The sequence below is a fragment of the Cajanus cajan genome, chromosome 1 (assembly GCF_000230855.2).
Source record: "Cajanus cajan strain Asha chromosome 1, NIPB_CcT2T_4, whole genome shotgun sequence".
NCBI classification, from domain to species: Eukaryota; Viridiplantae; Streptophyta; class Magnoliopsida; order Fabales; family Fabaceae; genus Cajanus; species Cajanus cajan.
This window is the reverse complement of record NC_138517.1, coordinates 45,630,110-45,655,215: the sequence shown is the minus strand read 5'-3', so window position 1 is coordinate 45,655,215 and position 25,106 is coordinate 45,630,110. Positions and strand designations below refer to the sequence as shown.

The 25,106-nt window shown below is 35.5% G+C and overlaps 1 protein-coding gene across 8 annotated transcripts in view; it reads right to left on the bottom strand.

Moving 5' to 3' along the window:
• The window catches only part of LOC145949895 (ERBB-3 BINDING PROTEIN 1), a 28,857-nt gene extending 5,512 nt beyond the window's left edge, over positions 1 to 23,345 (bottom strand). Inside the window, exons 1-10 of one of the 8 annotated variants that reach the window (XM_083060808.1) lie at positions 22,939 to 23,342; positions 22,690 to 22,812; positions 22,477 to 22,573; positions 20,890 to 20,961; positions 19,553 to 19,693; positions 19,325 to 19,460; positions 19,013 to 19,162; positions 18,736 to 18,889; positions 17,437 to 17,490; positions 6,261 to 6,514 (exon numbers count right to left, since the gene is read on the bottom strand). In XM_083060808.1, coding sequence (XP_082916934.1) covers positions 6,482 to 6,514; positions 17,437 to 17,490; positions 18,736 to 18,889; positions 19,013 to 19,162; positions 19,325 to 19,359 — 426 coding nt within the window. In that variant the 5' untranslated portion in view covers positions 19,360 to 19,460; positions 19,553 to 19,693; positions 20,890 to 20,961; ... (1 more) ...; positions 22,690 to 22,812; positions 22,939 to 23,342 and the 3' untranslated portion in view covers positions 6,261 to 6,481. Of the gene's footprint in view, positions 1 to 6,260; positions 6,515 to 16,014; positions 16,252 to 17,436; positions 17,491 to 18,735; positions 18,890 to 19,012; positions 19,163 to 19,324; positions 19,461 to 19,552; positions 19,694 to 20,889; positions 20,962 to 22,476; positions 22,574 to 22,689; positions 22,813 to 22,938 lie in introns of those variants that run through there. The other 7 variants (XM_083060819.1, XM_083060798.1, XM_083060803.1 and 4 more) reach the window with 7 other exon arrangements.
• Positions 23,346 to 25,106: the final 1,761 nt, after the last annotated feature.

The following is a 25,106-nucleotide window of genomic DNA, read 5'->3' as shown; positions in this document are numbered from 1 at the left end:
CTCATTAATGCCAAAAGTGTTATACAAGTGAAATTTTGAAGCTATATAGGCGTGGCCACCTAGGGGTTAAGCTAGACTAGACCATGGTTCACTAGGAACCATGGTTGGGTCCGTCCAACTTAGGGAGCAAGAAAAGACTAGACCATGGTTCACTAAGAACCATGGTTGAGCCTTCCTAAACCGCCCTTGTGTAGGAGAGAAAGGAGGTCCAAGCATTTGGCCAAGTGTGCACCAATGTGAACACAAGGTGTGAACACAAAGATGTGGACGGTTTTGATTGGTTCCATTTAACTCCACCCGGTTTGAAAATGGTTCATTTGGTTTAGTTAGGTTCATTCAATGTGAATGGTACCTAGCTAAATCAAATCTATGAAAAATTAGGAGTTAAATGAGTCCAATATGTAAAACCTTTATCCTAAGGCCACATTTGGCTAAAATGCTAGGAGCACACTTTAGTCTTCTAATGCCACTCCTATGCCTACCTCTAAAAAGAAAAAGGTGCCTCCAAAATACAAAGGCAAAACAATCCTATACAAAGTCTACTATATACAATATATACAATGGAACTACTCAAGATACTACTAAGGAGAAAAGTACACAATGCTCATGGTGAGCAAGGGTCTAAGAAGCACCTCCTCCTTAGATGTCTCTTCTAGCTTCCTTACCATGGACCTTGTCAAAGGTCCAATGGCCTTCATGTATTCCTCTTCCTTGGATGGTCCTCCATCACCAAGTGTGCGCATTTCTTTCCTGTCAACATCAAGTGGTCCTTGGAGAAGCTGACGCAGTTGTATGTGAGGGAAATAGTACGGTTGCACGGGGTGCCTTCCAGTATTATTTCAGACAAAGATCCGAGGTTCACTTCTAGATTTTGGCAGAGTCTACATCAAGCCTTAGGCACGAAGCTGAAGCTGAGTTCTGCTTATCATCCGCAGACGGATGGTCAATCAGAAAGGACAATCCAGTCCTTGGAGGATCTGCTGAGGGCTTGTGTGTTAGACCACTTGGGAAGCTGGGAGGATGTCCTACCGCTGGTTGAGTTCACGTACAATAATAGCTTTCATGCTAGTATTGAAATGGCGCCGTTTGAAGCCTTGTATGGAAGAAGGTGTAGGACTCCTCTGTGTTGGTATCAAGATGGTGAGTCAGTGGTTGTGGGACCGGAGCTGATCCTAAAGACTACTGAGAAGGTGAAGCTGATTCAGGAGAGGATGGAGACTGCTCAGAGTAGGCAGAAATCGTATGTTGATAAAAGGCGTAAGCCTTTGGAGTTTGCTGAAGGGGAGCATGTGTTTCTGAAGGTGACCCTGACTTCTGGTGTGGGTAGAGCACTGAGGGCAAGGAAGTTGTCACCGAGAGGTTTGTCGGTCCCTATCAGATCATATAGCGTGTGGGTCCGGTTGCTTATCGGTTGGCTTTGCCACCGTCTCTTTCAAACCTACACGATGTATTTTGTGACACCCTCTACCCCAACACATATATATATATATAATAATAATAATAATAAAAAGAAATATCTTATTGGATAAAAAAAATATTTAAAAATGAAACGACAATTCCAATAATCATGTGAGTAGAGAATTCACATTCATGTCCTTAATCCAAATAGCAAATAAAATTACAAAGAATAAAAATTGAATTTTCCAAAATATATACTTTAATAAATCATAAACAATGTCATATTCTAATTTTATCTATGTCCCAATGTCACATGTCCTATCAGAGCAAAATCCGACATAGAAGCCTAAGCTCCATCGTTCACATCCTCAGCCTCATGCTGCTAATGGTCTCCTGTATATCAAACAAGAGAAACAACACAAAAGAAGGGAGTGAGAAACATCTCACTCTGGCTCACGGTGTAGGAACGCACACCGGATAGCCAAACACAAACAATACAGTTACCTCATAGATCAATCAACAACAATAGCTTATCCAATCATCCAAGTCATACAAATAGTAATTTATCATCACTTAATAATAAGAATGCACATGCATGGACACGGACTACATATTATCATGCATGTGGCGCCAGTAAAACATCACATGGCATATTGCCGCTAGCAATACACGAAGAGTAGGCTAGGAGTACATGCCGGGTCACACCCTCTGCGCAGTCTCACTAGAAGGATATACTACCAGAGTCTCATCGGGATAGCTAAGCCGCGCAAGATACATCCCATGCACACAATGGGCGAGACTGGGATTTCCAAACCGAGCTATCCTCAAGGACTAATCCCCAAAGCTTTTACACTAGGGGGCCTTCTCTGGTAGTGTATTTCATATCGTACCCTTAAAACACTTATGCAAATGATGCATGTCAATCAAGACTCTATGCATTCTCATATCATATTATCATTTCCCATGGTCATATCACGTCATCACATTTCGTCATCACATTTCATCGTTATATTTCATTATCACATTTCATATCTCATGTCTCAATCACATTTCACATTATCTCATCATATTCACAAAGCCTCCACAGAGCACTTTAATTTATATCAAAACTCGTTTATTTATAAAATTAAATACATATTTTTACATCTCATCATACAAGGAATATAAGAGAACAATCAGAAATCAAAACAGAAAATATTCATATTTTGCCTATTTTTCATAAGGTTTCCCGCAGGAACCCATAGAGCACTCTAAATTATATCAAAACATATTTATTCTCAAAATTAATCACATACTTACACATTACATTCAACAAGGAATACAATAGAGCAATCAGATAGCAAAAAATAAAACATTCATATTCTGTCTGTTTCTCATAGGGTTTCCCATAGGAACCCATAGAGATCTCAAATCATACAATTAATTGCATATAAGAAAAATAATAAGAAAAATAGATACAATTGGGAGAAACCCCTCATACATAAGCATACAAAAAACACAACAAACACAGGATTGGGGGTCACTCCCACTACCCAGCATACAATCCCACACCTAGAGCGAGGTTTCTCACTCCCCCCTTACCTCGATAAACAAGGGTTGAAACTGAAGCAGGATCTCCTCCTCCGGGTTCCCCTTGATCTCCAGAAAGTGTAGAAGAAAAAGGTTAAAAGTGAAAAATGCGTTTTTCTGGTGTGCCGAAACGCATTTATAGGCATCAGGATTTGGCCAGAACGGCCGGTTTCGAATCCAGAACGGCCCGTTATGGGCACATAGAACATGTACAAAAGCCTCTACCAGAACGGCCCGTTCCAAAACCAGAACGGCCCGTTTTGAGTCAATATTTTTTTCTTTAAAATCACATCCGGAACGGCCCGTTCTCAAAGTGGAACGACTCGTTCTGGGTTAAAATTTTACCCAAGCAACTCGAGTTGGAACGGCCCGTTCCGGGGCTATAAAAATCCAAAATTACTAATTAATAAATAAATAAACAACACACACACACACACACACACACACACACACACACACACACATATATATATATATATATATATATATATATATATATATATATATATCAAATTAAAATAAAATATCAACACAATTTAAAACATGATTTTCTTCAAATAATAATTATAACAAAATATCATAATCAATAATATTGTACAAAATAATTTTCATAAATGATTATTATTAAAAACCTTTAAAAATTCAATCAAACCCATTTAATTAATCGAAATAATTATAAGGAAATAATCTTCATAAAATAGAAAAATAAATAATTATTATTCGTAGTATTAGTAGAAAAATTTGAGGTGTTACAATTCTCCCTTCCTTTTAAAAATTTCGTCCCCAAAATTTCCTGAAGCAAATAAAAATGGATATGTCTCCTGCATTTGACTTTCTAACGTTCCACCTTAGACTTCTAGAATACTACACATGAGTCCACAACTTTCCCTACTCCTCTCTTCACCTTAGACCACCACGCTTCCGCTACGCCACTCTCATACATCCTCCTAAAGTCCTAATCCATCTTAATAGCTCCTAAGTGAATACTAAGAGTACTCTTATTGCCTTCTTCAAAGATCATCTTCCTTAATTCGGGATTATTAGGCACATAGATTCTATCCTGAAACCACAAAACACCATCAACTTCCACTTGAAAAGGGCTATCTATACCCTTACCAATCCTCTCCACTTGGTTCACTAAGAAAGGATCTAACTCTTAGGCTCCTCTAATCTCATGCATTAATTCACTAGTCACCTTCGACATACTCAATTCAATGCTTCTAAGGGTAAGCTCACAAATCAAGCTTAAATCTCTAAACTCTTCAATCAAATTTAACCTTTAAATCATCAAAACGATAGATGAAAGATCATCCTACTCAAGGCATCTGTCACCACATTGCCTTTACCTAGATAACAATTGAGATTAAAATCCTAATCCTTAAGAAATTTCAACTATCTCCTTTGGTCAAAAGATATTTAAGACTCTAACAATCGCTAAATACCTTAAGCTTAGAATCATATAGGTAGTGTCTCCAAATCTTAATGTAATACCATAACCACTAACTCATAGATAAGGTAGTTCCTCTCATGAATTTTCAATTGCCTAGAAACATAAGCTACTACCTTTCCTTCTTGCATCAACAATGCATCCAAATTCATCTTATAAGCACTACTATATGCCACAAAAGACTTACTAAAATCCAATAATATTAACACTAGTCAATCTTGCCTTAAGAGTTGGAACTACTCTCATACTTACTATCCCACATAAAGACAATACTCCTCCTAGTGAATGTAGTTAAGGGAAATGCTATCTTAGAAATTCCTTCAATAAATCTCCAATAATAATAAGCTAACCTCATAAAACTCTTATTATCACTAACTGGTTTAGATATCTCCCCACTTAAACACAACTTCTACCTGAGACAGATCTATGTTTACCTCAACTAGAATTTACAGGAACTAGAAAACTTATCTCATACAATAAAAAAATAATAAAATAAAATAAGATAAAATAAAATAGTAATACTTAGATAACTTAACATACAACCGTCTTGGATATATCTCCACCCTCAACTACAATATGATCATATCAATTCTTATGAAAACACCCCAAAACATCTTAACAAAATCAATTCTTATCTTTGCATTGCCTAACGATTCAAAAATATCATGACACCATACATATCCCTTCGACAACGATCAAAGAAAATGATACTTAGAGATTTATACTCATCCAAATGATCTCAAACCTATCCCAAAAGAAAGCTAAGAGAATAAGCTACAACTCCTACGAAGACATAAGATTCTAAAAAGATCATCTTCTTAGCTAAGAATTTCAAAAACCGCAGCAGATATATTCAGCGCTTGCAGCTAGACCTTTGATCACCAAAGTAGCTATAACTAGAGTTCTGGACCTCCGTTTTACCTGATTCCAGTTCCATTGGAAAGATAACGTCCAAGACTACAACTTTTGTGAAGACCATAAAATCTAAATCTATCAATATGGTACTCATACTGGCACAAAACAACTGCAGCGAAAATATCCTCTACACCAAACAACAATAGTATACAATATATTTAAGCCCACAAAAATACCTCAACCCTTCCAAACTCACACCTCAACTTCATATTCAAGTTTTCCACTACAATCCTAAACCAAAACAACTCACATATTCAGTACAAAAGGCTTAGAAAATAAAATTCACATGCTACCTAAACCATAAAAGGTCAACATACAACCATCAAACTCTAGAAATCATCAACACTTCAATCTCTCCTTAAGAATACCAAAACTCCAATTCTCAACATACATCATCCTTGGATTCAATTGCTACAACTATAGCTTTCAAAAATTCCACCAATCGTAAACTCTTAATACACTAAAAAAAAAAATCAATGTCTTACCTAAAGCTAAGGCCTCAATAGTTCCTACAGTATTAGCACAGTATCTCGTCTACCACTACTCGCACATATGCTTGCAACACAAGCGATATCACTCAACCACTACTTCTTACGTAAGCAAGAAGTATCAAACAAATAAGCAATCATAAGAATGAAGAAGAGCGGTCATAATGGTATTAGCTAACACTATCATGACTATCATTCCTCTAATTACAAAATAATTAACAATATCAACACAAGAAGAACATCATCATCATCAAAGAAAAACATCATCATAGTACACAACAAACAAGACACAGTCAGAGTACACAACAGAGTCGCGATAAGCACATAACACACGCAGTCGATTGGATCAACCAGGCTCTGATACCACTTAATGTGACACCCTCTACCCCAACATATATATATATATAATAATAAAAAGAAATATCTTATTGGATAAAAAAATATTTAAAAATGAAACGACAATTCCAATAATCATGTGAGTAGAGAATTCACATTCATGTCCTTAATCCAAATAGAAAATAAAATTACAAAGAATAAAAATTGAATTTTCCAAAATATATACTTTAATAAATCATAAACAATGTCATATTCTAATTTTATCTATGTCTCGATGTTACATGTCCTATCAGAGCAAAATCTCACATAGAAGCCTAAGCTCCATCGTTCACATCCTCAGCCTCATGCTGCTAATGGTCTCCTGTATATCAAACAAGAGAAACAACACAAAAGAAGGGAGTGAGAAACATCTCACTCTGGCTCACGGTGTAGGAACGCACACCGGATAGCCAAACACAAACAATACAGTTACCTCATAGATCAATCAACAACAATAGCTTATCCAATCATCCAAGTCATACAAATAGTAATTTATCATCACTTAATAATAAGAATGCACATGCATGGACATGGACTACATATTATCATGCATGTGGCGCCAGTAAAACATCACATGGCATATTGCCGCTAGCAATACACGAAGGGTAGTCTAGGAGTACATGCTGGGTCACACCCTCTGCGCACTCTCACTAGAAGGATATACTACCAGAGTCTCATCGGGATAGCTAAGCCGCACAAGATACATCCCATGCACACAATGGGCGAGACTGGGACTTCCAAACCGAGCTATCCCCAAGGACTAATCCCCAAAGCTTAGTGTATTCCATATCGTACCCTTAAAACACTTATGCGATTGATGCATGTCAATCAAGACTCTATGCATTATCATATCACATTATCATTTCCCATGGTCATATCTTGTCATCACATTTCGTCATCACATTTCATCATCATATTTCATTATCACATTTCATATCTCGTCTCAATCACATTTCACATTATCTCATCATATTCACAAAGCCTCCACAGAACACTTTAATTTATATCAAAACTTGTTTATTTATAAAATTAAATACGTATTTTTACTTTTCATCAAACAAGGAATATAAGAGAACAATCAGAAATCAAAACAGAAAATATTCATATTTTGCCTATTTTTCATAGGGTTTCCCGCATGAACCCATAGAGCACTCTAAATTATATCAAAACATATTTATTCTCAAAATTAATCATATACTTACACATTACATTCAACAAGGAATACAAAAGAGCAATCAGATAACAAAACATAAAACATTCATATTTTGTCTGTTTCTCATAGTGTTTCCCATAGGAACCCATAGAGATCTCAAATCATACAATTAATTGCATATAAGAAAAATAATAAGAAAAATAGATACAATTTGGAGAAACCCCTCATACATGAGCATACAAAAAATACAACAAACACAGGATTGGGGGTCAATCCCACTACCCAGCATAGAATCCCACACCTAGAGCGAGGTTTCTCACTCCCCCCTTACCTCGATAAACAAGGGTTGAAACTGAAGTAGGATCTCCTCCTCCTGGTTCCCCTTGATCTCCAGAAAGTGTAGAAGAAAAAGGTTAAAAGTGAAAAATGGGTTTTTATGGAGTGCCGAAACACATTTATAGGCTTCAGGATTTGGCCAGAACGGCCCGTGTCGAATCCGGAACGGCCCGTTCTAGGCACATAGAACATGTACAAAAGCCTCTACCAGAACGACCCGTTCCAAAACCAGAACGACTCGTTCTGAGTCAATATTTTTTTCTTTAAAACCACATCCGGAACGGCCCGTTCCTAAAGTGGAACGGCCCGTTTCGGGGCTATGAAAATCCAAAATTACTAATTAATAAATAAATAAATAACACGTATATATATATATATATATATCAAATTAAAATAAAATATAAACACAATTTAAAACATGATTTTCTTCAAATAATAATTATAACAAAATATCATAATTAATAATATTGTTCACAATAATTTTCATAAATGATTATTATTAAAAACCTTTAAAAATTCAATCAAACCCATTTAATTAATCGAAATAATTATAAGGAAATAATCTTCATAAATACAAAAATAAATAATTATTATTCGTAGTATTAGTAGAAAAATTTGAGGTGCTACATATTTCATGTGTCCCAGCTGAGGAAGTATGTCCATGACCCGAGTCATGTGGTGGAGCTGGATGATGTACAAGTGAGGGAGAACTTGACTTTTGAGAAATTGCCAGTGGCTATGATTGATCATAAGTTGAAGGAGCTGAGGGGAAAGTCTATTGCTCTGGTGAAGGTGTTATGGGATGCAGCTACGGGTGAGGCTACTTGGGAGGTGGAGCAGCAGTGCAGGGAGCGGTATCCATTTCTTTTCCCAAGTAAGTCTGTTTTCGGGGACGAAAATTCCTGTTGTTGGGGAGATTATGAGACCCGTAGCTTATTGCATTTCCCTGACTTCTCTCACTTTCATTATTCACTCATATTCTCTTCTCCCCAATTTCCCTACTCATTGTTGCCTGATTCTTCCTTCTTTGGTGAGATAGGTGTTGAGTAGCTGGTGATCTTGCTGACATTTCTCCTCCTTCATTCTTCATTTCCTCAAGCCTGTTCTTTTTCTCCGTTCAAGCTTCTCTTTTTCTTCTCGCTGTCCCGGAGCTCGGTTTTTCTTCACACCGAGGTAAGGAAAGTTAGGATTTTTTTTGCTGGTTGCTGTTGAGTGAGTTAGAACTCACGGATGGTGTGATTCTTGAGGAATTGATGGTTGTATTTGAAAGATTTTCATTTTCGGGGTTTTGGGGTTTGATGAAAAATTTTGGGGTTTTGATGATTCGCGATTGCATGTTGAAAAAGAAGGGTTTTTTGTGTTGATTGATGAAAATGTGGTTATTTGGATGGTTTTCATGTGTTGGGAATTCTCAGGTTGCAGGTTGTTGTTCAAAAATGGTGGAGGGATTGTGTTTCTGTCACAAACGGCTGAGCCATTTTGAAGGGCTGAGCCCTTTAGGGGATTGCGTGATAGGGGAGAGTTTCTGGAGCCAAATGGCTGATCCGTTTTAAATTGTTGAGTGCTTTTGAAACGGTTGAACCATTTTGAAGGGCTGAGCCCTTTGGGGGCAGAGAGCTAGAGGAGAATCCCTGGAGATAAAGAGCTGAGCGCTTTGGAGGCTCTGAGCACTTTTGTGCTTTCAGAATTGGACTTTGTAGTCTTCATAAAAGTTGTAGCCTTGGATCTCAGCTTTCCAAAGGCGCTGGAATCACCCAAAAAGGAGTTCTAGAACTCCAGATATGGCTGTTTTAGTAAAGAGGGGTCAAGCTGTCAACATTGGTTAAGTTGAAAGTTGTTTTAGGTGTTTAGGTTGATTGGTGTTGTTTGGGTGGGTATTTTGGAATGATAGATGAGTTGTAAACAAGACGGGTGAGTCGTATTATATGTTGTATATTGTACATTTTTTGATCATGCTATTAATAATGTTTGAGTTGTTATTGTTGTTAAGCTGAGCTGTGCCGAATGTTGTTTATACTGATTAATGCTGTGAGATGTTCATGCTGAATTATGATGTTTTAGTTGGGCTGTAAGTTGTTTAGCTGTGCTGTGTTGTGCTTTGAGCTGTGTTAGTTGGGTAGTGAGTTGTTTGGTTGTGCTGTATAATGTTGAGCTGTATGTTGTTATTAGCCATTATTGTGGTGCTTTTATAGCCGCTATGTCAGTGCTGTTATTAGCCACTATTATGGTGTTGTTATAGCCGCTATGTCGGTGCTGTTATTAGCCACTATTGTGGTACTATAGCCGCTATGTCTGTGTTTTTATTAGCCACTATTGTGGTGCTATTATAGCCACTATGTCGGTGTTGTTATTAGCCACTATTGTGGTGCTGTTATTAACGCTATGTCGGTGCTGTTATTAGCCACTATTGTGGTGCTTCTATAGCCGCTATGTCGGTGCTGTTATTGCTGAATGTTGTGATATTTTAAGCTGATATTGTTAAGCTGGTTGATGTGCTAATAGCTGTAGTTGTTTATCCTTCATATTTCACATATGTATGCTGATTCTTTTCACTAGCTTACCCTTTGTTGTTTCCATGTGGTTTGGACTACGATGATTATACTATGTGTGGGAGCAGGGCAAGGTTAGGTTGGTGTTTTGCTGAAGAAGGTCTGTAACTGGCAGATGAAGTTTTATTCTTTTGATGTATTTAGCTACTTAGTTAGCATTTGCTGGATGTATTCTGTACACTCTGATTCTAGACGGATTTGGACCTTGTATATATATATATATATATATATATATTCTAGATCCTATATGTATATACTTGTTCGTTTTTGTGTAGTATTCTGGTGTGTTGTGCTGTGTGTAGTGACCAGCCGGGTCGTTACACCTACTATGGAAGGGAGCTTATGAATAAGCTCCAAAGGCTCCAACAAAGGGATTTGTCTGTAGAACAGTACAGGAAACAAATAGAGCTTTTAATGATGAGGGCATGCATAAGGGAAGAGGAAGCTACAACTGTAGCTAGATTCTTGAGTTGTCTTAATTTAGAGATAGGAGACCAAGTGGAGCTACTTCCCTACAGGGACCTAAATGACTTGGTCCAACTTTGTGTAAGGGTAGAACAACAAAGAATGAGAAAATCTTATAAAAGAGATAGCTCCCACTCTTCATCTCTAAAGAAGGACTCCAAGAGGGAGGGAAAACCTTTTGAGAAAAAGAAAAATTTTGAACCCTCCAAGATTCTAGCTATAGAAAGAGACAAGGGAAAAGGGAAAGTTGTAACAGCCCAATTTTCACAGATTATTTGAGGGCCCAAAGGCCCAATAGGGGTAATTTAGTAGCCCAGAACGGGCCTTTCCCAAATCGGAATAGGCCGTTCCAAATGACTAAAACGATAGTGATTTTGTATCCTAGAATGGGCCATTCCCAAACTGGAACAGGCCGTTCCAAAATACAAAAATTGACTACAAATTTTAGATGGGAACGGGGCATTCCCAAATTGGAATGGGGCGTTCCCAAATTGAGAACGAGCCGTTCTAGAGTTGAGAACGGGCCGTTCCAAAATATGACCGTTGTGAGTATTAAATGCACCCCAGAATGGGTCGTTCTGGTTTAAGAACGGGTCGTTCTGGATGTGATTTTTAGTCGTGAGTTAAGGGTCCAGAACGGGTCGTTCCGGATTTGGAACAGGCCGTTCTGTCGAAGCCTGATGCCTATAAATAAAGTGCTCTGCCACTCCCAAAAAGCACACCTCTCATTTTTTGATTTCTTTTCTTCTGCTCTCTCTTCTTTTCCCTCTACTTTCTGCTTCAGACCGAGGGGAACCTAGCGAGGGAGACCAACTAGATCTTGTGTAGGTTCAACTTCTACATTTCCAGGTACGGGGGAAAAGGGGATTATTTGTATGTAGAGTTACATGAGGGAATTGGGTAGAGGAAGAGTCTCTTAAGATTATGAGTAATTTTATAATTATTTCTGTTTGGAGAATTATTGGTCTTATGTGATTCTGTATGAATTTAGGATTATGAATATATATTTAATATGTAAGAATGATGATTTGGGAGAGAAAACGAAATAATAGAAAAGTGCCTGTAAGTTAGGTTGTCAAAAATTGGATGATTTCTATTTGAGGAATTGATGATCACATTAAATTCTGTATGTGTTGAGGATTATAAATATGCTTATAATTTGTAAGAATGATGATCTGGGAGAGAGAACGAAATTGTAGAAAAATGCTTGTGAGCTAGGCTTTGGAACAATTGGGGGTTTTACTGTTTATGTTGAATTTATATTAAATTGGTAATTCTGTTGAGTATTATATTAATTTATGAATGTTATTGTTATATTATTTGATAAAATTGATGATCTAGGTGAGGATTCATGGTGAATTACTTGAGGGGTATGTGAACCACCATTTTGTGTGGATTGTGTATGTATTGTGGAATTGAGATGTGAATGTGGATGTGAATGAGAATGTGATTGTGGTTCCTCACACTTGTGACCAGGGGTGGCACGACCTTAGGCAAGAAATGCTACAGGCGTGACCTTGGCATAGTATAGGATGGGTGATTCCTCATGCTTATGTCGGGGGTGGCACGACCTCGAGCAAGAGATGTTGCAGGCGTGACCTTGGCACAGTGTAGGATGTGTGATTTCTCATGCTTATGTCGGGGCGGCACGACCTTGGGCAAGAGATGCTACAGGCGTGACCTTGGCATAGGGTGGGATGTGTGAGGCAATTAATGCTTATGTCGGGCGTGGCACGACCTCGAGCAAGAGATGCTACAAGCGTGACCTTGGCATAGGGTTAATTGCAAGATTTGTGATGGATTGGTGTGATTGTAAATTGTGATGTGATGATGATGCACGATTGATAGAGTTATGATATATTGAAATGTTTATGAATATTTTATTAAGTATCGAGTTATAATGAGATGACATGTTGTGTGTTTGTATGTGCTTTTCATATAGATGTTTTCTTTTCTCACCGTATAAATTGTGGATGTTTTAGGTGAGGAAGATCCGGCTATGAGTGGCATCTAGAATGCCAACAATTGAGTTATGGGTATGCTCTGATATTGTGACATAGGGGCAGAGGACTTCTAGGACATGGAATTTATTTGTAAATGGAGTTGTACTTATTATTTTGAAAACATTTTATAACCTCTTAAGTTTTATTTTCCAAGTTTCATTTTCAAAATATTTTGGATATCGAAGAATGTTTCTAAAGGTTTTTATGTGAACCCTTTTACCAAATTTGAAAGTTTTTTTTTCTTAATTTAATTACATTATTACAATGTATGTGTTGGGGTAGTAAGGGTGTCACAAAAGTCACTTACACACTAGTTCTAGGACTAGTGACATAAAATGCTTTAAATGTTTAGTGAGAGACCATATTGCCTCCCAATGCCCCACTAAGAAGGTCATGATCATGAGGGGGCATGACATTTATAGTAGCCAAGATGAGGCTACTACTTCCTCTAGTAATAGTAAGGAAGAAGCAAGTGAACAAGAAGAAGGTGTGGAGTCTACTTTTCCTTATGAAGGGGAGCTCTTAATGATTAGGAGACTCCTCAACAACCAACCTAGTGGTACTCTATCACAAAGGGAGAACATCTTTCACACTAGATGCCAAGTTTTAAACAATGCATGTTCTCTCATTATTGATAGTGGCTCATGGTGCAACTGTTGTAGCATTAGGCTGGTTGAAAAGTTGAGTTTAACTACTAGTCCTCATCGACCTTATCAACTCCATTGGATTAATGAGGATGGTGACCTAGTAGTTGACCAACAAGTAAAGGTCAAGCTTTCCATTGGGAATTATGAAGATGAAGTGATATGTGATGTAGTACCAATGGAAGCTTGTCATAACTTATTAGGAAGGCCATGGCAATTTGATAAGAAAACCATGCATAATGGCCTTACTAACGAGATTACCTTTACTCATAAAGAAAAGAAATTTGTTCTTCATCCTCTTTCTCCTCAACAGGTGCCTGAGGATCAAGCACAAATGAAACTCAAAAGAGAGAGTGAGAAAAAATTTAAAAAAAAAGAAGAAGAAAAGAGAGAAAAATAAAGTCCATGAAACCTAAGGATAGAGAAGAATCTAGAGAGATAGGAGTTCCCTCCCCTAGAGGTTGTTGTTCAAGAGAATGAAATTCCTAAACAAACCCTCTTGATTCAACAACCCTCTTATATCCTTCTTTGCAAAGGAACTCTCACTTGCACTGCCACATCTAGTGGACATGAGACTTTACCTAAAGGGGTAAAAGTTCTTTTAAAAGAATTTGATGATTTATTTCCTCCCGAGGGTCCAATGGGCCTTCCTCCTTTAAGAGGAATAGATCATCAAATTGATTTGGTGCCTAGGGCTAGCCTACCCAATAGGCATGCCTATAGGACCAACCCCATAGAAACAAAAGAAATAGAGTCTCAAGTCCAAGAGTTTTTGGAGAAGGGCTGGGTTCGAAAAAGCTTAAGTCTTTGTGTTGTACCAGTGTTGTTGGCCCCTAAGAAGGATGGGAAATGGAGAATGTGTTGCGATAGTAGGGCCATCAACAACATAACTGTTAAGTATAGACATCCAATCCCTAGGCTTGATGACATGCTAGATGAGCTTCATGGAGTCATCATATTTTCTAAAGTTGATCTTAAAAGAGGATACAATCAAATTAGAATTAAAGAAGGAGATGACTGGAAAACCGCTTTCAAGACCAAGTTTGGATTATATGAGTGGCTAGTGATGCCCTTTGGGCTCACCAATGCTCCTAGTACATTCATGCGTCTCTTGAATCATGTCCTTAGGGATTGTATAGGTAAGTTTGTTGTAGTTTATTTTGATGATATTCTTATATATAGTAGGTGCCTAAGTGATCACATAGGACACTTAAGGCAAGTTTTTAATATTCTTAGGAAAAATCATCTTTTTGGTAGTCTAGAGAAATGTACATTTTGTGTAGATAGTGTTGTGTTCTTAGGTTTTATAATTAGTAAAAAAGGGGTTCATGTGGACCCCGAGAAAATAAAGGCCATCCAAGAATGGCCCACTCCTAAAAGTGTTGGAGATATTAGGAGCTTCCATGGTTTGCCAAGCTTCTATAGGAGGTTTATTCCTAATTTCTCCACACTTGCCTCCCCATTAAATGAGTTGGTCAAGAAAAATGTGGATTTTATATGGGGAGAAAAACAAGAAAAAGCCTTTCTAACCTTAAAGGATAAGCTTACCCATGCACCACTTCTAGCTCTACCTGATTTTTCAAGAACTTTTGAGCTAGAATGTGATGTCTCTGGAGTTGGCATAGGAGCGGTTTTGTTACAAGGTGGGCACCCAATTTCTTATTTTAGTGAAAAACTCAAAGGTGCCTCCCTTAACTACCCTACCTATGACAAAGAGCTTTATGCTTTGGTTAGGACCCTTCAAACTTGGGAACACTATCTTATTCCCAAAGAGTTTGTCATTCATAGTGACCTGTGTTGTTGTGGCTATTGCCCTTTCTAGGAGACACAATTTGCTAGTCTCCCTTGGATCTCAAATCTTGGGATTTGATCACATTAAGGAATTGTATACTAATGATCTCGAATTCAATGAAAATTATACCCAATGCTCGGTAAATCCTCAAGGAGGTTTCTATATTTCTGAGGGGTACTTATATAAAGAAGGAAGAATTTGTATACCCCAAGGATCTATAAGAAAACTCCTTGTTAAAGAAATTCATGAGGGTGGTCTCATGGGGAATTTTGGAGTTGAAAAGACTCTAAGTTTCTTAAAAGAAAAATTCTTTTGGCCCCATATGAGAAGGGATGTTGAGAGGTTTTGCTCTAGATGTATAGCTTGTTTACAAGTAAAGTCTAAAGTAATGCCTCATGGCTCCTATACACCCTTGCCAGTTGCTAACTCTCCATGGGTTGATATCAGTATGAATTTTATTTTGGGCTTGCCCAAGACCTAGAGAGGCATGGATTCTATTTTTGTGATAGTGGATAGATTTAGTAAAATGACCCATTTTATACCCTGTCACAAAATAGATGATGCAAGCAACATAGCAAGACTCTTCTTCAAGGAAGTGGTTAGACTTCATGGTCTACCCAAAACCATTGTTTCAGATAGGGACACTAAGTTCCTTATCCATTTCTGGAAAACTCTTTGGAGTAGGCTAGGAACTAAACTACTTTTCTCTACTACTTGTCACCCACAAACTGATGCGCAAACTGAAATAGTTAATAGATCCCTATCTACAATGTTAAGGGCAGTCCTTAAGGCTAACCATAAGTCTTGGGATGAGTACTGTTACACCCTCTACCCCAACATACATATACAGTAATTATAAAAAATATAAAAATTTTCATCATTAAAAATCAAATTTCCAGCCACGTAAGGGTAAAGAGTTCACATTCATAAACTTAATCCAAATAACATGCCGGTAAAATTACAAAGAAATAAAATTGAATTTTCCAAAATACTTTAATAAGAACATCTTTAAACTAATTCTATCTATGTCCCGATGTCACATGTCCTATCAGAGCAAAACCCAACATAGAAGCCTAAGCTTCATCACCAACATCCTCAGCCTCACGTTGATGATCACCTGTATATCAAACAAGAGAAACAACACAAAAGAAGGGAGTGAAAAACATCTCACTCTGGCTCACGATGTAGGAACGCACACCGAATAGCCAAACACAAACAATACAGTTACCTCATAGATCAATCAACAACAATAGTTTATTCAATCATCCAAGTCATACAAATAGTAATTTATCATCATTTAATAATAAGGATGCACATGCATGGACACGGACTTCACATTATCATGCATGTGGCGCCAGTAAAACATCACATGGCATATTGCCGCTAGCAATACACGAAGAGTAGTCTAGGAGTACATGCCGGGTCACACCCTCTGCGCACTCTCACTAGAAGGATATACTACCAGAGTCTCGTCGGGATAGCTAAGTCGCGCAAGATACATCCCATGCACACAATGGGCGAGACTGGGACTTCCAAACCGAGCTATCCCCAAGGACTAATCCCCAAAGCTTTTACACTAGGGGGCCTTCTCTGGCGGTGTATTCCATATCATACCCTTAAAACACTTATGCAAATGATGCATGTCAATCAAGACTATATGCATTCTCATATCACATTATCATTTCCCATGGTCATATCACATCATCACATTATCTCATCATATTTCATTATCACATTTCATATCTCATGTCTCAATCACATTTCACATTATCGCATTATCTCATCATATTCACCAAGCCTTCACAGAGCACTTTAATTTATATCAAAACTCATTTATTTATAAAATTAAATACATATTTTTACATCTCATCAAACAAGAAATATAACAGAAAAATCAGAAATCAAAATAGAAAATATTTCATATTTTTCCTATTTCTCATAGGGTTTCCCGCAGGAACCCACAGAGCACTCTAGATCATATTAAAACATATTTATTTTCAAAATTAACCACATACTCATGCATCACATCCAACAAGGAACACAACAAAGTAATCAGAAGGCAAAATAGAAAACATTCATATTTTGTCTGTTTTCTCATAGGGTTTCCCATAGGAACTCATAGAGATCTCAAGTCATACAATTAATTGCATATAAGAAAAATAATAAGCAAAACAGATACAATTGGGAGAAACCCCTCATACATGAGCATACATAAAAATACAGCAAACACATGATTGGGGCCAATCGCACTGCCCAGCATACAATCCCACACCCAGAGCGAGGTTTCTCACTCCCCCCTTACCTCGATAAGCAGGAGCCGAATCTTGTTGGTCGCCCCCTCTAGGTCCCCCTTCGTCTTCAGAGAGAAAGGAGGAAGAAGATTAGAAAATGAAAAAATGAGTTTTAGAGAGTGCAAAACGCTTTATTTATAGGCATCAGGTCACTACTAGAAAAATTAAAATTAGAGAGGGAAAAAATCCGTCACTAAACTTCATAAAATCCATCACAAATAAGTTAGTGACGGAATTTGTGACGGAAATGATTCCGTCACAAAATTTGGCGTCACAAAATATTTAGTGACGGATTATTTTCTCTGTCACAATTAGTGACGGAATTAAGGCGTCACAAACAATATAATTTCCGTCACTAATTTGTAACAATAAATGTTTAGAAATTAATAAAAATCCGTCGCAATTTGTGAGGGATTAAATCCCTCGCAATTTGAGAGGGATTGAGAGGTATGTGAGTCCGTCACAAATTGTGATAACACAAAATCCCTCACAAATTGTGATGAAAGAATCCCTCGCTATTTGAGAGGGATTAAATCCCTCGCTATTTGAGAGGGACTGAGAGGTATGTGAGTCCGTCACAAATTGTGATGACACAAAATCCGTCACAAACTGTGATGCCTATAATTGACTAGAATCCGTCACAATTTGCGACGGATTTTATCCGTCACTAACTGAGATGAATCCCTCGCTAACTGTTTGATGACTAAATTTGAGGAAACTATTGTTTTAAGAGTCTGGTAATCGATTACCTATACATGTAATCGATTACCAGACAATGAAAATCATATGTTCGAAATTTACTTATTAAAAAGTTTCTCTGCTGGTAATCGATTACCCATTTATTGTAATCGATTACCAGAGCCTATTATTGAAACAATTTCAATCAAAACAAAAATATCAAGTCTTTTTTATGAAAATGCATGATATCATTTAAAATGAAGATAAAAGAACAATACAGACATCAAGAGGAGTTCCCAAGTTTAATGATGTGCTTAATCGGCAAGACAACACATGAAAAATAATGAATGACCTCTATCAGTGTAACTATGACAATAAAGCTTCATTGGAGTATATCCATAGCCATGATACTTTTCATCATTTAGAGATCAAAATCCACAAGGCACACATTTAGGCAAAGAAACCCCTTCAAACAATACACATGAAGCAACCTAATTTTACTAAGCTAGATTGCTTATATAGCGATGACCTTATACCTATCTACCAAACATACAATTAATAGAGGCAACATGTTCCAAATCAAATCATACAAAAATTCAAATACAGGGGAAAACATTCTTAAAATTGATTACCTTTTTTCCCGGCCTAACAAGCCTCAAGGCCACCTCAGCAGCAGTATTTGCAGTAGCAATAACATCAGTTGCCCTTCCTGTGACAGGACATTCCTGAAGAACATGAGTGTGAGCCACAGCCGCGATGAAACCATTTATATGACAAGCCAAATCACTACAAACAACCAAAGAAACTACCATCATCTTCCCAGTAATAGCGAAAAACACAAATTTCATTCCCCCATCACTCATAACAAAATTCCTACTGAGAAAAAAAAAACATGCTCAAAAATCTTACATTTTCAATATATCACCTTCTTCCAACACTGTCTCGTCACTGGCTAGTGGAGAGAAATGGCAGACCACATTGTTTACAGATAAGCAAGTTGGGAAAGTAACACCTCTCTCAATCTTCCTCTTCACGTTCTTGTACACATTTCCAGTTTGTCTGTACACACACATAAAACAAACTCTATAAGCTATAATCCAAAAATATTAAAAATATAAATAAACAAAACAGCAATTCCGTATGCATATATGAACATGTATGTTAAAAAAGTATCACAATTCACAAATAATGCTCCTTCATATATAAATAATAAAACCTTACTCTCTAATATAGGAATCGTGTATGTTTACAGACATTCACGATTATTTTCTCTTGCTTGCCATGGTTTTTTGGGTGACAGGGGAGATCTTGGTGATGATGGTTGGTCTTTGAAGATTAAAGGACCCGGTTCACTATCCTGGCCATGGAGCAGAATGAAAAACATCAAAAAATCAACTGAAGTCGTCAAACAGTTTATAACAGAGCAGGATATTATAAAGGATTTCAAACCTTTCCACTACAATCACCAACAGCAAGCTTGACCTTCTCACACTCATCTACCCCTTGTACAAAAGACTCTTTCAAACCTCTTGTACCACTATAACACCTATCGTACACCCAAGCACGATTTGAAACAAAATTATCCATATTCTATAGATTCAAAAAATTTACCTAATTAATTATCACATATTATATAATTATCAACTAATTTAATTACGTGGACCTCTACATTATATAACTTGAAAAGCAGTACAATAGTAAGCTTTAATCATAAACACCTCAATCTATTAATACAAAAAGAAAATTAACAAGCATACCTTAGAAGTACGGTAAAACAATTTGTTTCCTCTAAATTAGAGTACAATGTCCACTAGAACAATTTAAGGGATAAAAAATATACATTGACAATTTTTAAATAAAACTATTAATTTATCAGTATATTACTAAATAAAAAAGTGTCAGCATAAAAAAGGAATCTAAAATAACCAACTTTCTTCTTCAAGAGTGAATTAACAAAAATAAGTCATATTTTTAGTAGTGATTTTTGTAACATGAAATCTTCCTATAATTAAACACAATTAATCAAAATTGAAAATAGTATTAAAATAGATTTCTTCTTAACATTATATATGTGAATCCCGCTAACTAATACTATTTAGAACATTAATCATATTCTATTATAAATATTAAATTATTTTAACAAATTTATATTTCTAACAGAATAATTGTTGTTCTCTCAAGATTATTTCGTTTTTCCATATTTTAAAGAAAATATTAAAAAATGAATATATTAAATATCTAACAAAATTTATAACTATTTAATACCTTTTTATTATTCACTAAACAGAAACTTAATAAAAAGCATTATAAGAAGATGATAAATAGATGAAATGTCTAGATGAAGATGATAAGGTCTTAACGTATAGAGGAAGCAAGACAAATATTGTGAGCATTCTTATTTTTCAATCAAGTGAATTCAGATATTGGACATCAACATCTACAATTTACTTCTTCCCATAATTTTTTTTATGAAAAATAAAAAAGAAAAATAAAAGTTGGTTTCACAAAGGAAAACAGTTGGAAGCATGTAAAGACATCAACTTATCAAAAGATATAACAAATCAAAATGGATTGGTAGGTAATAAAACCAATATGGAGAAAAGAGAAATGTATAAGCTCAAAATTGTATAGACTTGCTAAGTAAAAATTCACAACAAAGATTAAAAGCAAAGTATGCTAAACAATACAGGCAAGGAATATGTAACTCAAGTCAGATAACAATAACATTTCAAATCAAAAGGATGAGACAATCAAATGAAAATAAAAAATAAAAAAAAATAGCATACCTGCAAAAGTGCAGCAATGGTACCAAAAGAATTCCACAACAATGGTGCAAGATCTTGAAACAGCTCCCTCTTCTAAAATACAAAAAAAAAAATTATTATTATTATTATATATTGATAACATACCTGAGTGCATCAGCAATACCAAACATTTTTACAAGAGAAAACAAGCCAAATCACAATACAATTGCAATAATTAAAAGCCAAGACTAGAAAAGAGCTTGTAAAAAGCATAGAGAAAAATAAATAACTGAAGTAAAATGGGAAGCTGCAAACTCGCAAGTTAACTAACTTGGAAACTCATTTTATAATAGACTTGGTGGACTCAAGTGGATTTGATGAAAGGGGATCTGATATTTGATCTAATTGACAAAACAAGTGTTGCTAAGAAACCCTATAATATGGTTAAACATTAAATTCTTTGATCTGGCAACAAAGAAAGGCATGAGAAAGAACTCAAATCCCTCTTGAACCTAGTTTCAGCACAAGATCTAGCCATTGCCAACCCAGCTTACGCTTACCCAGCATCAAGCTATGTAGAACCTAGCTTTCACAATTCTATCAAAGACACAGTGAAACCAACTTCTGCTACTTGATCAAAGCCATCATGAACCCAAGTTCAACCCAGCATGAACTAGTAACCCATTGGTTCAATATATTTCTTGCAAATCTGAACTAGGAACCCTTTGAGCTCTATTCTAATATGTGTGTTCTTCTGATAAATAACATCATAACTTCTAAATATTGTTAGTGTGTATAATTAATCTAATACATGATTTACAATACAACAACATGATATCATTTGATTCATATAGCAGACCTCACCAAGTGGGAAAAGCCTTGTTGGTGGTTGTTATTGTGCACAACATTTTTCTCTAAACTCCCAATATGAGAAATAAAACAGAACATTTGGGGGATACAAAGAGCACTTAAGTAGTAGCTGACCCCGATTGTAAATTTTTTATTTCTGGATAATGAATACCCAATACCGTAGTAGCATCTTTGACCCTGATAAGAAAAAGAAATTCTATTTTTCCTTTATCAAATAAAGGCATTAAAATTCTACATCTTGTAAATACCTCTTATTGGGAAAGACCCAAGTCCCATCTATTTTAGGTAAATACCACCCTATCAGCACCAAAAAAAACCAGGAAAAAAGGATATGTATAAAAGCACTCGATCTTTTTTTCTTTCTACATAATGATAGGTAACATGTTGTAACATAGATTAACAAAATAAAAGATTAAACTATGCACAACATATATAATTTCTACCAACGAATAAAAAAAATCAATCTTTGGCACAGGGTGTCGCATTTCTGAATATTCTGTAAGCTGTAATTACCGAGGAAAATAGCTAATTACATAAGTCACATTCATTTACATGCATGTGGTTTGTGCTTTATTAAAACGCAGGACCATATCCTGCACTAATAATACCACTCACTACACACAATAAAACCCGTAAAATTATATTATTTAGCGAGATTCTTCTACACTGGCATGAAACAAAGAGAAAGTTTAACAGTTACAGCAAATAAGAAGTCATTAAAATGCGTAATTATGCAAGAACTTGGGGTAGGATTGATACCTCTAGCTACAACGGTTAAAGAGTTGTTGTTGTTCCAAACAGGAGCACTAGAATTGGTAGTCCAGAAGGGATAATTGAAGGCACTGGATGGTCGGTGCTGCATCACATAAAACACTAGTAAGCTTCAAAGAGTTGATAAGCTTCAGTAAACATGATTAAGAGTTGAACGTGTGGAGATATAATCGGAAAAATAATTCAATAAATAAAGCTTACTTCAGTGGGATCAATGGGCCAATTGATTGAGGAATTGAACTTAGGTTTCAAAGCCCTCTATGTTGCTGCTGCCTCAATCAAATGATGCACAGCACAAGACTATCACAGATAAGAAATTTATACCTACAATGGTCCAAAAATGTTAAAAACACAAATGGAGTAACAACGTGTATAGGGAAATACTATAATATTCCTATCCCTCCTCAACTCCCCTAATCCCAGAATCCTGTAATACCATTGTTTCTATACCTGGAATTTCCTGAGTTTTGGCCGCAGGGAGAAGCGGAAGAAGCTACGGCTAGCTTCTTCGGTAAAGTGCTGAGCTCCTTCACGTTCGGCTAAATGAGCTCTTGTTGCTTCTTCTGCCTACGCCTTGCGCTAAAGTACGGTACAGTGAAAACCATGCCCAGCAAACAGAACTAAGTGCTTGCTTCTGCTATGCGACTAAGGACGACGGGGTCGAGCTCCCAGGCGTGGAGGACGGCGACGGGGTGGAGATTGAGGAGGAGGCGGGCGGCGGTGCCGGTGCCAAAGCTGAGGAGGGCGAGGGGGCCAGGGGGGAAGGAGGACGAAAGAGGAAAAAGTGGAGAAGAGAACGAAAGGGAGAAAGGGAAAAATAGGGTTACGCCCGATTTCGAAGAGGGTTAAGGAAAAATGATTGAATTGATAAAAAAAAGGGGGGAAATGAAAAATAATTAAAAATAAAAAGGTGAGAATCATAATTTTTAATGAATAAATTAAATTAAATAAAAAATATTTAAATGTTATGAGGGCTCATAATAAATTCATCTATTTACTTGGGATTTTAGTATAAATCACTTAAACTTAATTAAGATTAATAATTCTTGATAATTTCATACATTTCTAGAGGTTATGATAACCCCAACTAAATAACTCTCGTTAAATTCTAATTTTTTTTGTAGTGTATATCCCATCAAAAAGTGAAATTAGTTTCTCTCCGCATGTTTAAGAAATAATTAGGTGGTAAAAAACTATCAAATATTTATATATAAATTCAACTAATCTTTATAAGATGTGTATAAATTTTTAATTTATAAAAAAAAATATCACTTAATTATATCATATAGATGTTAAATGAGGGCCATGATTTAGAACTACCTGATAATTTATCTAGTGTGTTTGAATCTATGAAGAAAAAAATCTAAAACTATCCATCCTACTACAACTACTTAAAGCTCTTCATTCCATTTTTTATAATTCACATCTATCTAGTGGAATCAAGGCACTTCGTGCCTCTGTTAAAAATAAATTAAAAAAAATTAAATATTTAAAGTATATTGATCTACTAGTATTATGATTAATCTATTAGTTTCAAGCTCTTAAATTTGATTAAAAAATATTGTAACTAATTTTTTAAAATAAAAGGTATAATGGTCAAAAAAAGTGGAGAAAAGGTAGTTACTAAAAAGGGTATCCCCTTTATATATTAGTATAAAATTTTAAAATAAAAGGTATAATGCTAAAAAAAATGGAGACTAACATAATTACTGAAAAGGGTATCCCCTTTATATGTTACAATAGATATACAATTTTTTTTAAAATTTATTTTAATTTCTAATATATTATGAATGATATATTTTATTATTTATAATATTAATATTACATTTCAATCTACTAATTGAATTTTAACATTAAATTTTTAAAGAAAAGTTACAATTGACTTAAACACTTAAAATATATTTTAATATACAACTTTTATCTGTACAGATGAATTTTAGGAACTTAAATTAATAAAAAAAATTAAAAATTCAAAAATAATAATTTTATCTTTATAGTAAAAAATTTGAATTAATGAAATATTATGATCATATTGTAAAACTTCAACTTTAAAATAAAAATATATTATATTCATAAAAAAATTATTTAAAGAACTTAATTTCTTACATTAATAAATATAATTGACATAAATTATTTAGAAGAGAAGTCTTGTTTGATTAAATAATTATCTAATTAATTACAATTTTTTGTACAATTAATTCATTTTTTTATTAATTCATTTTTTTATTAATTCTTGTTGGAACGGTTTAACACAAAAAGAGGTGTGGTGGCCGGGTGAGAGATTGTTAGAATGGTTAAACGGAGAAGGAGCTGTGGTGGCCGGCGAGGGAGTGTGGATTCGTTTAACAGATTTTAGATTTTATTTATTATGTTTTATAATAAATAAAATCCAATATTAAATCAAAAGATTATAAAAATCGTAACTCAAATCTATGTAAATATTTTGATATTAAATTTATTATATTAAAATTAATTAAATATATTTATCAAACAAACTCATTCAGATTTTAAATTTTATTTACTATCTTTCATAATCAAAAGAAATCCAATATTAATTCAAAAGATAATAAAAATTATAACTAAAATATTTATAAATTTTCTAATATTAAATTTAGTAT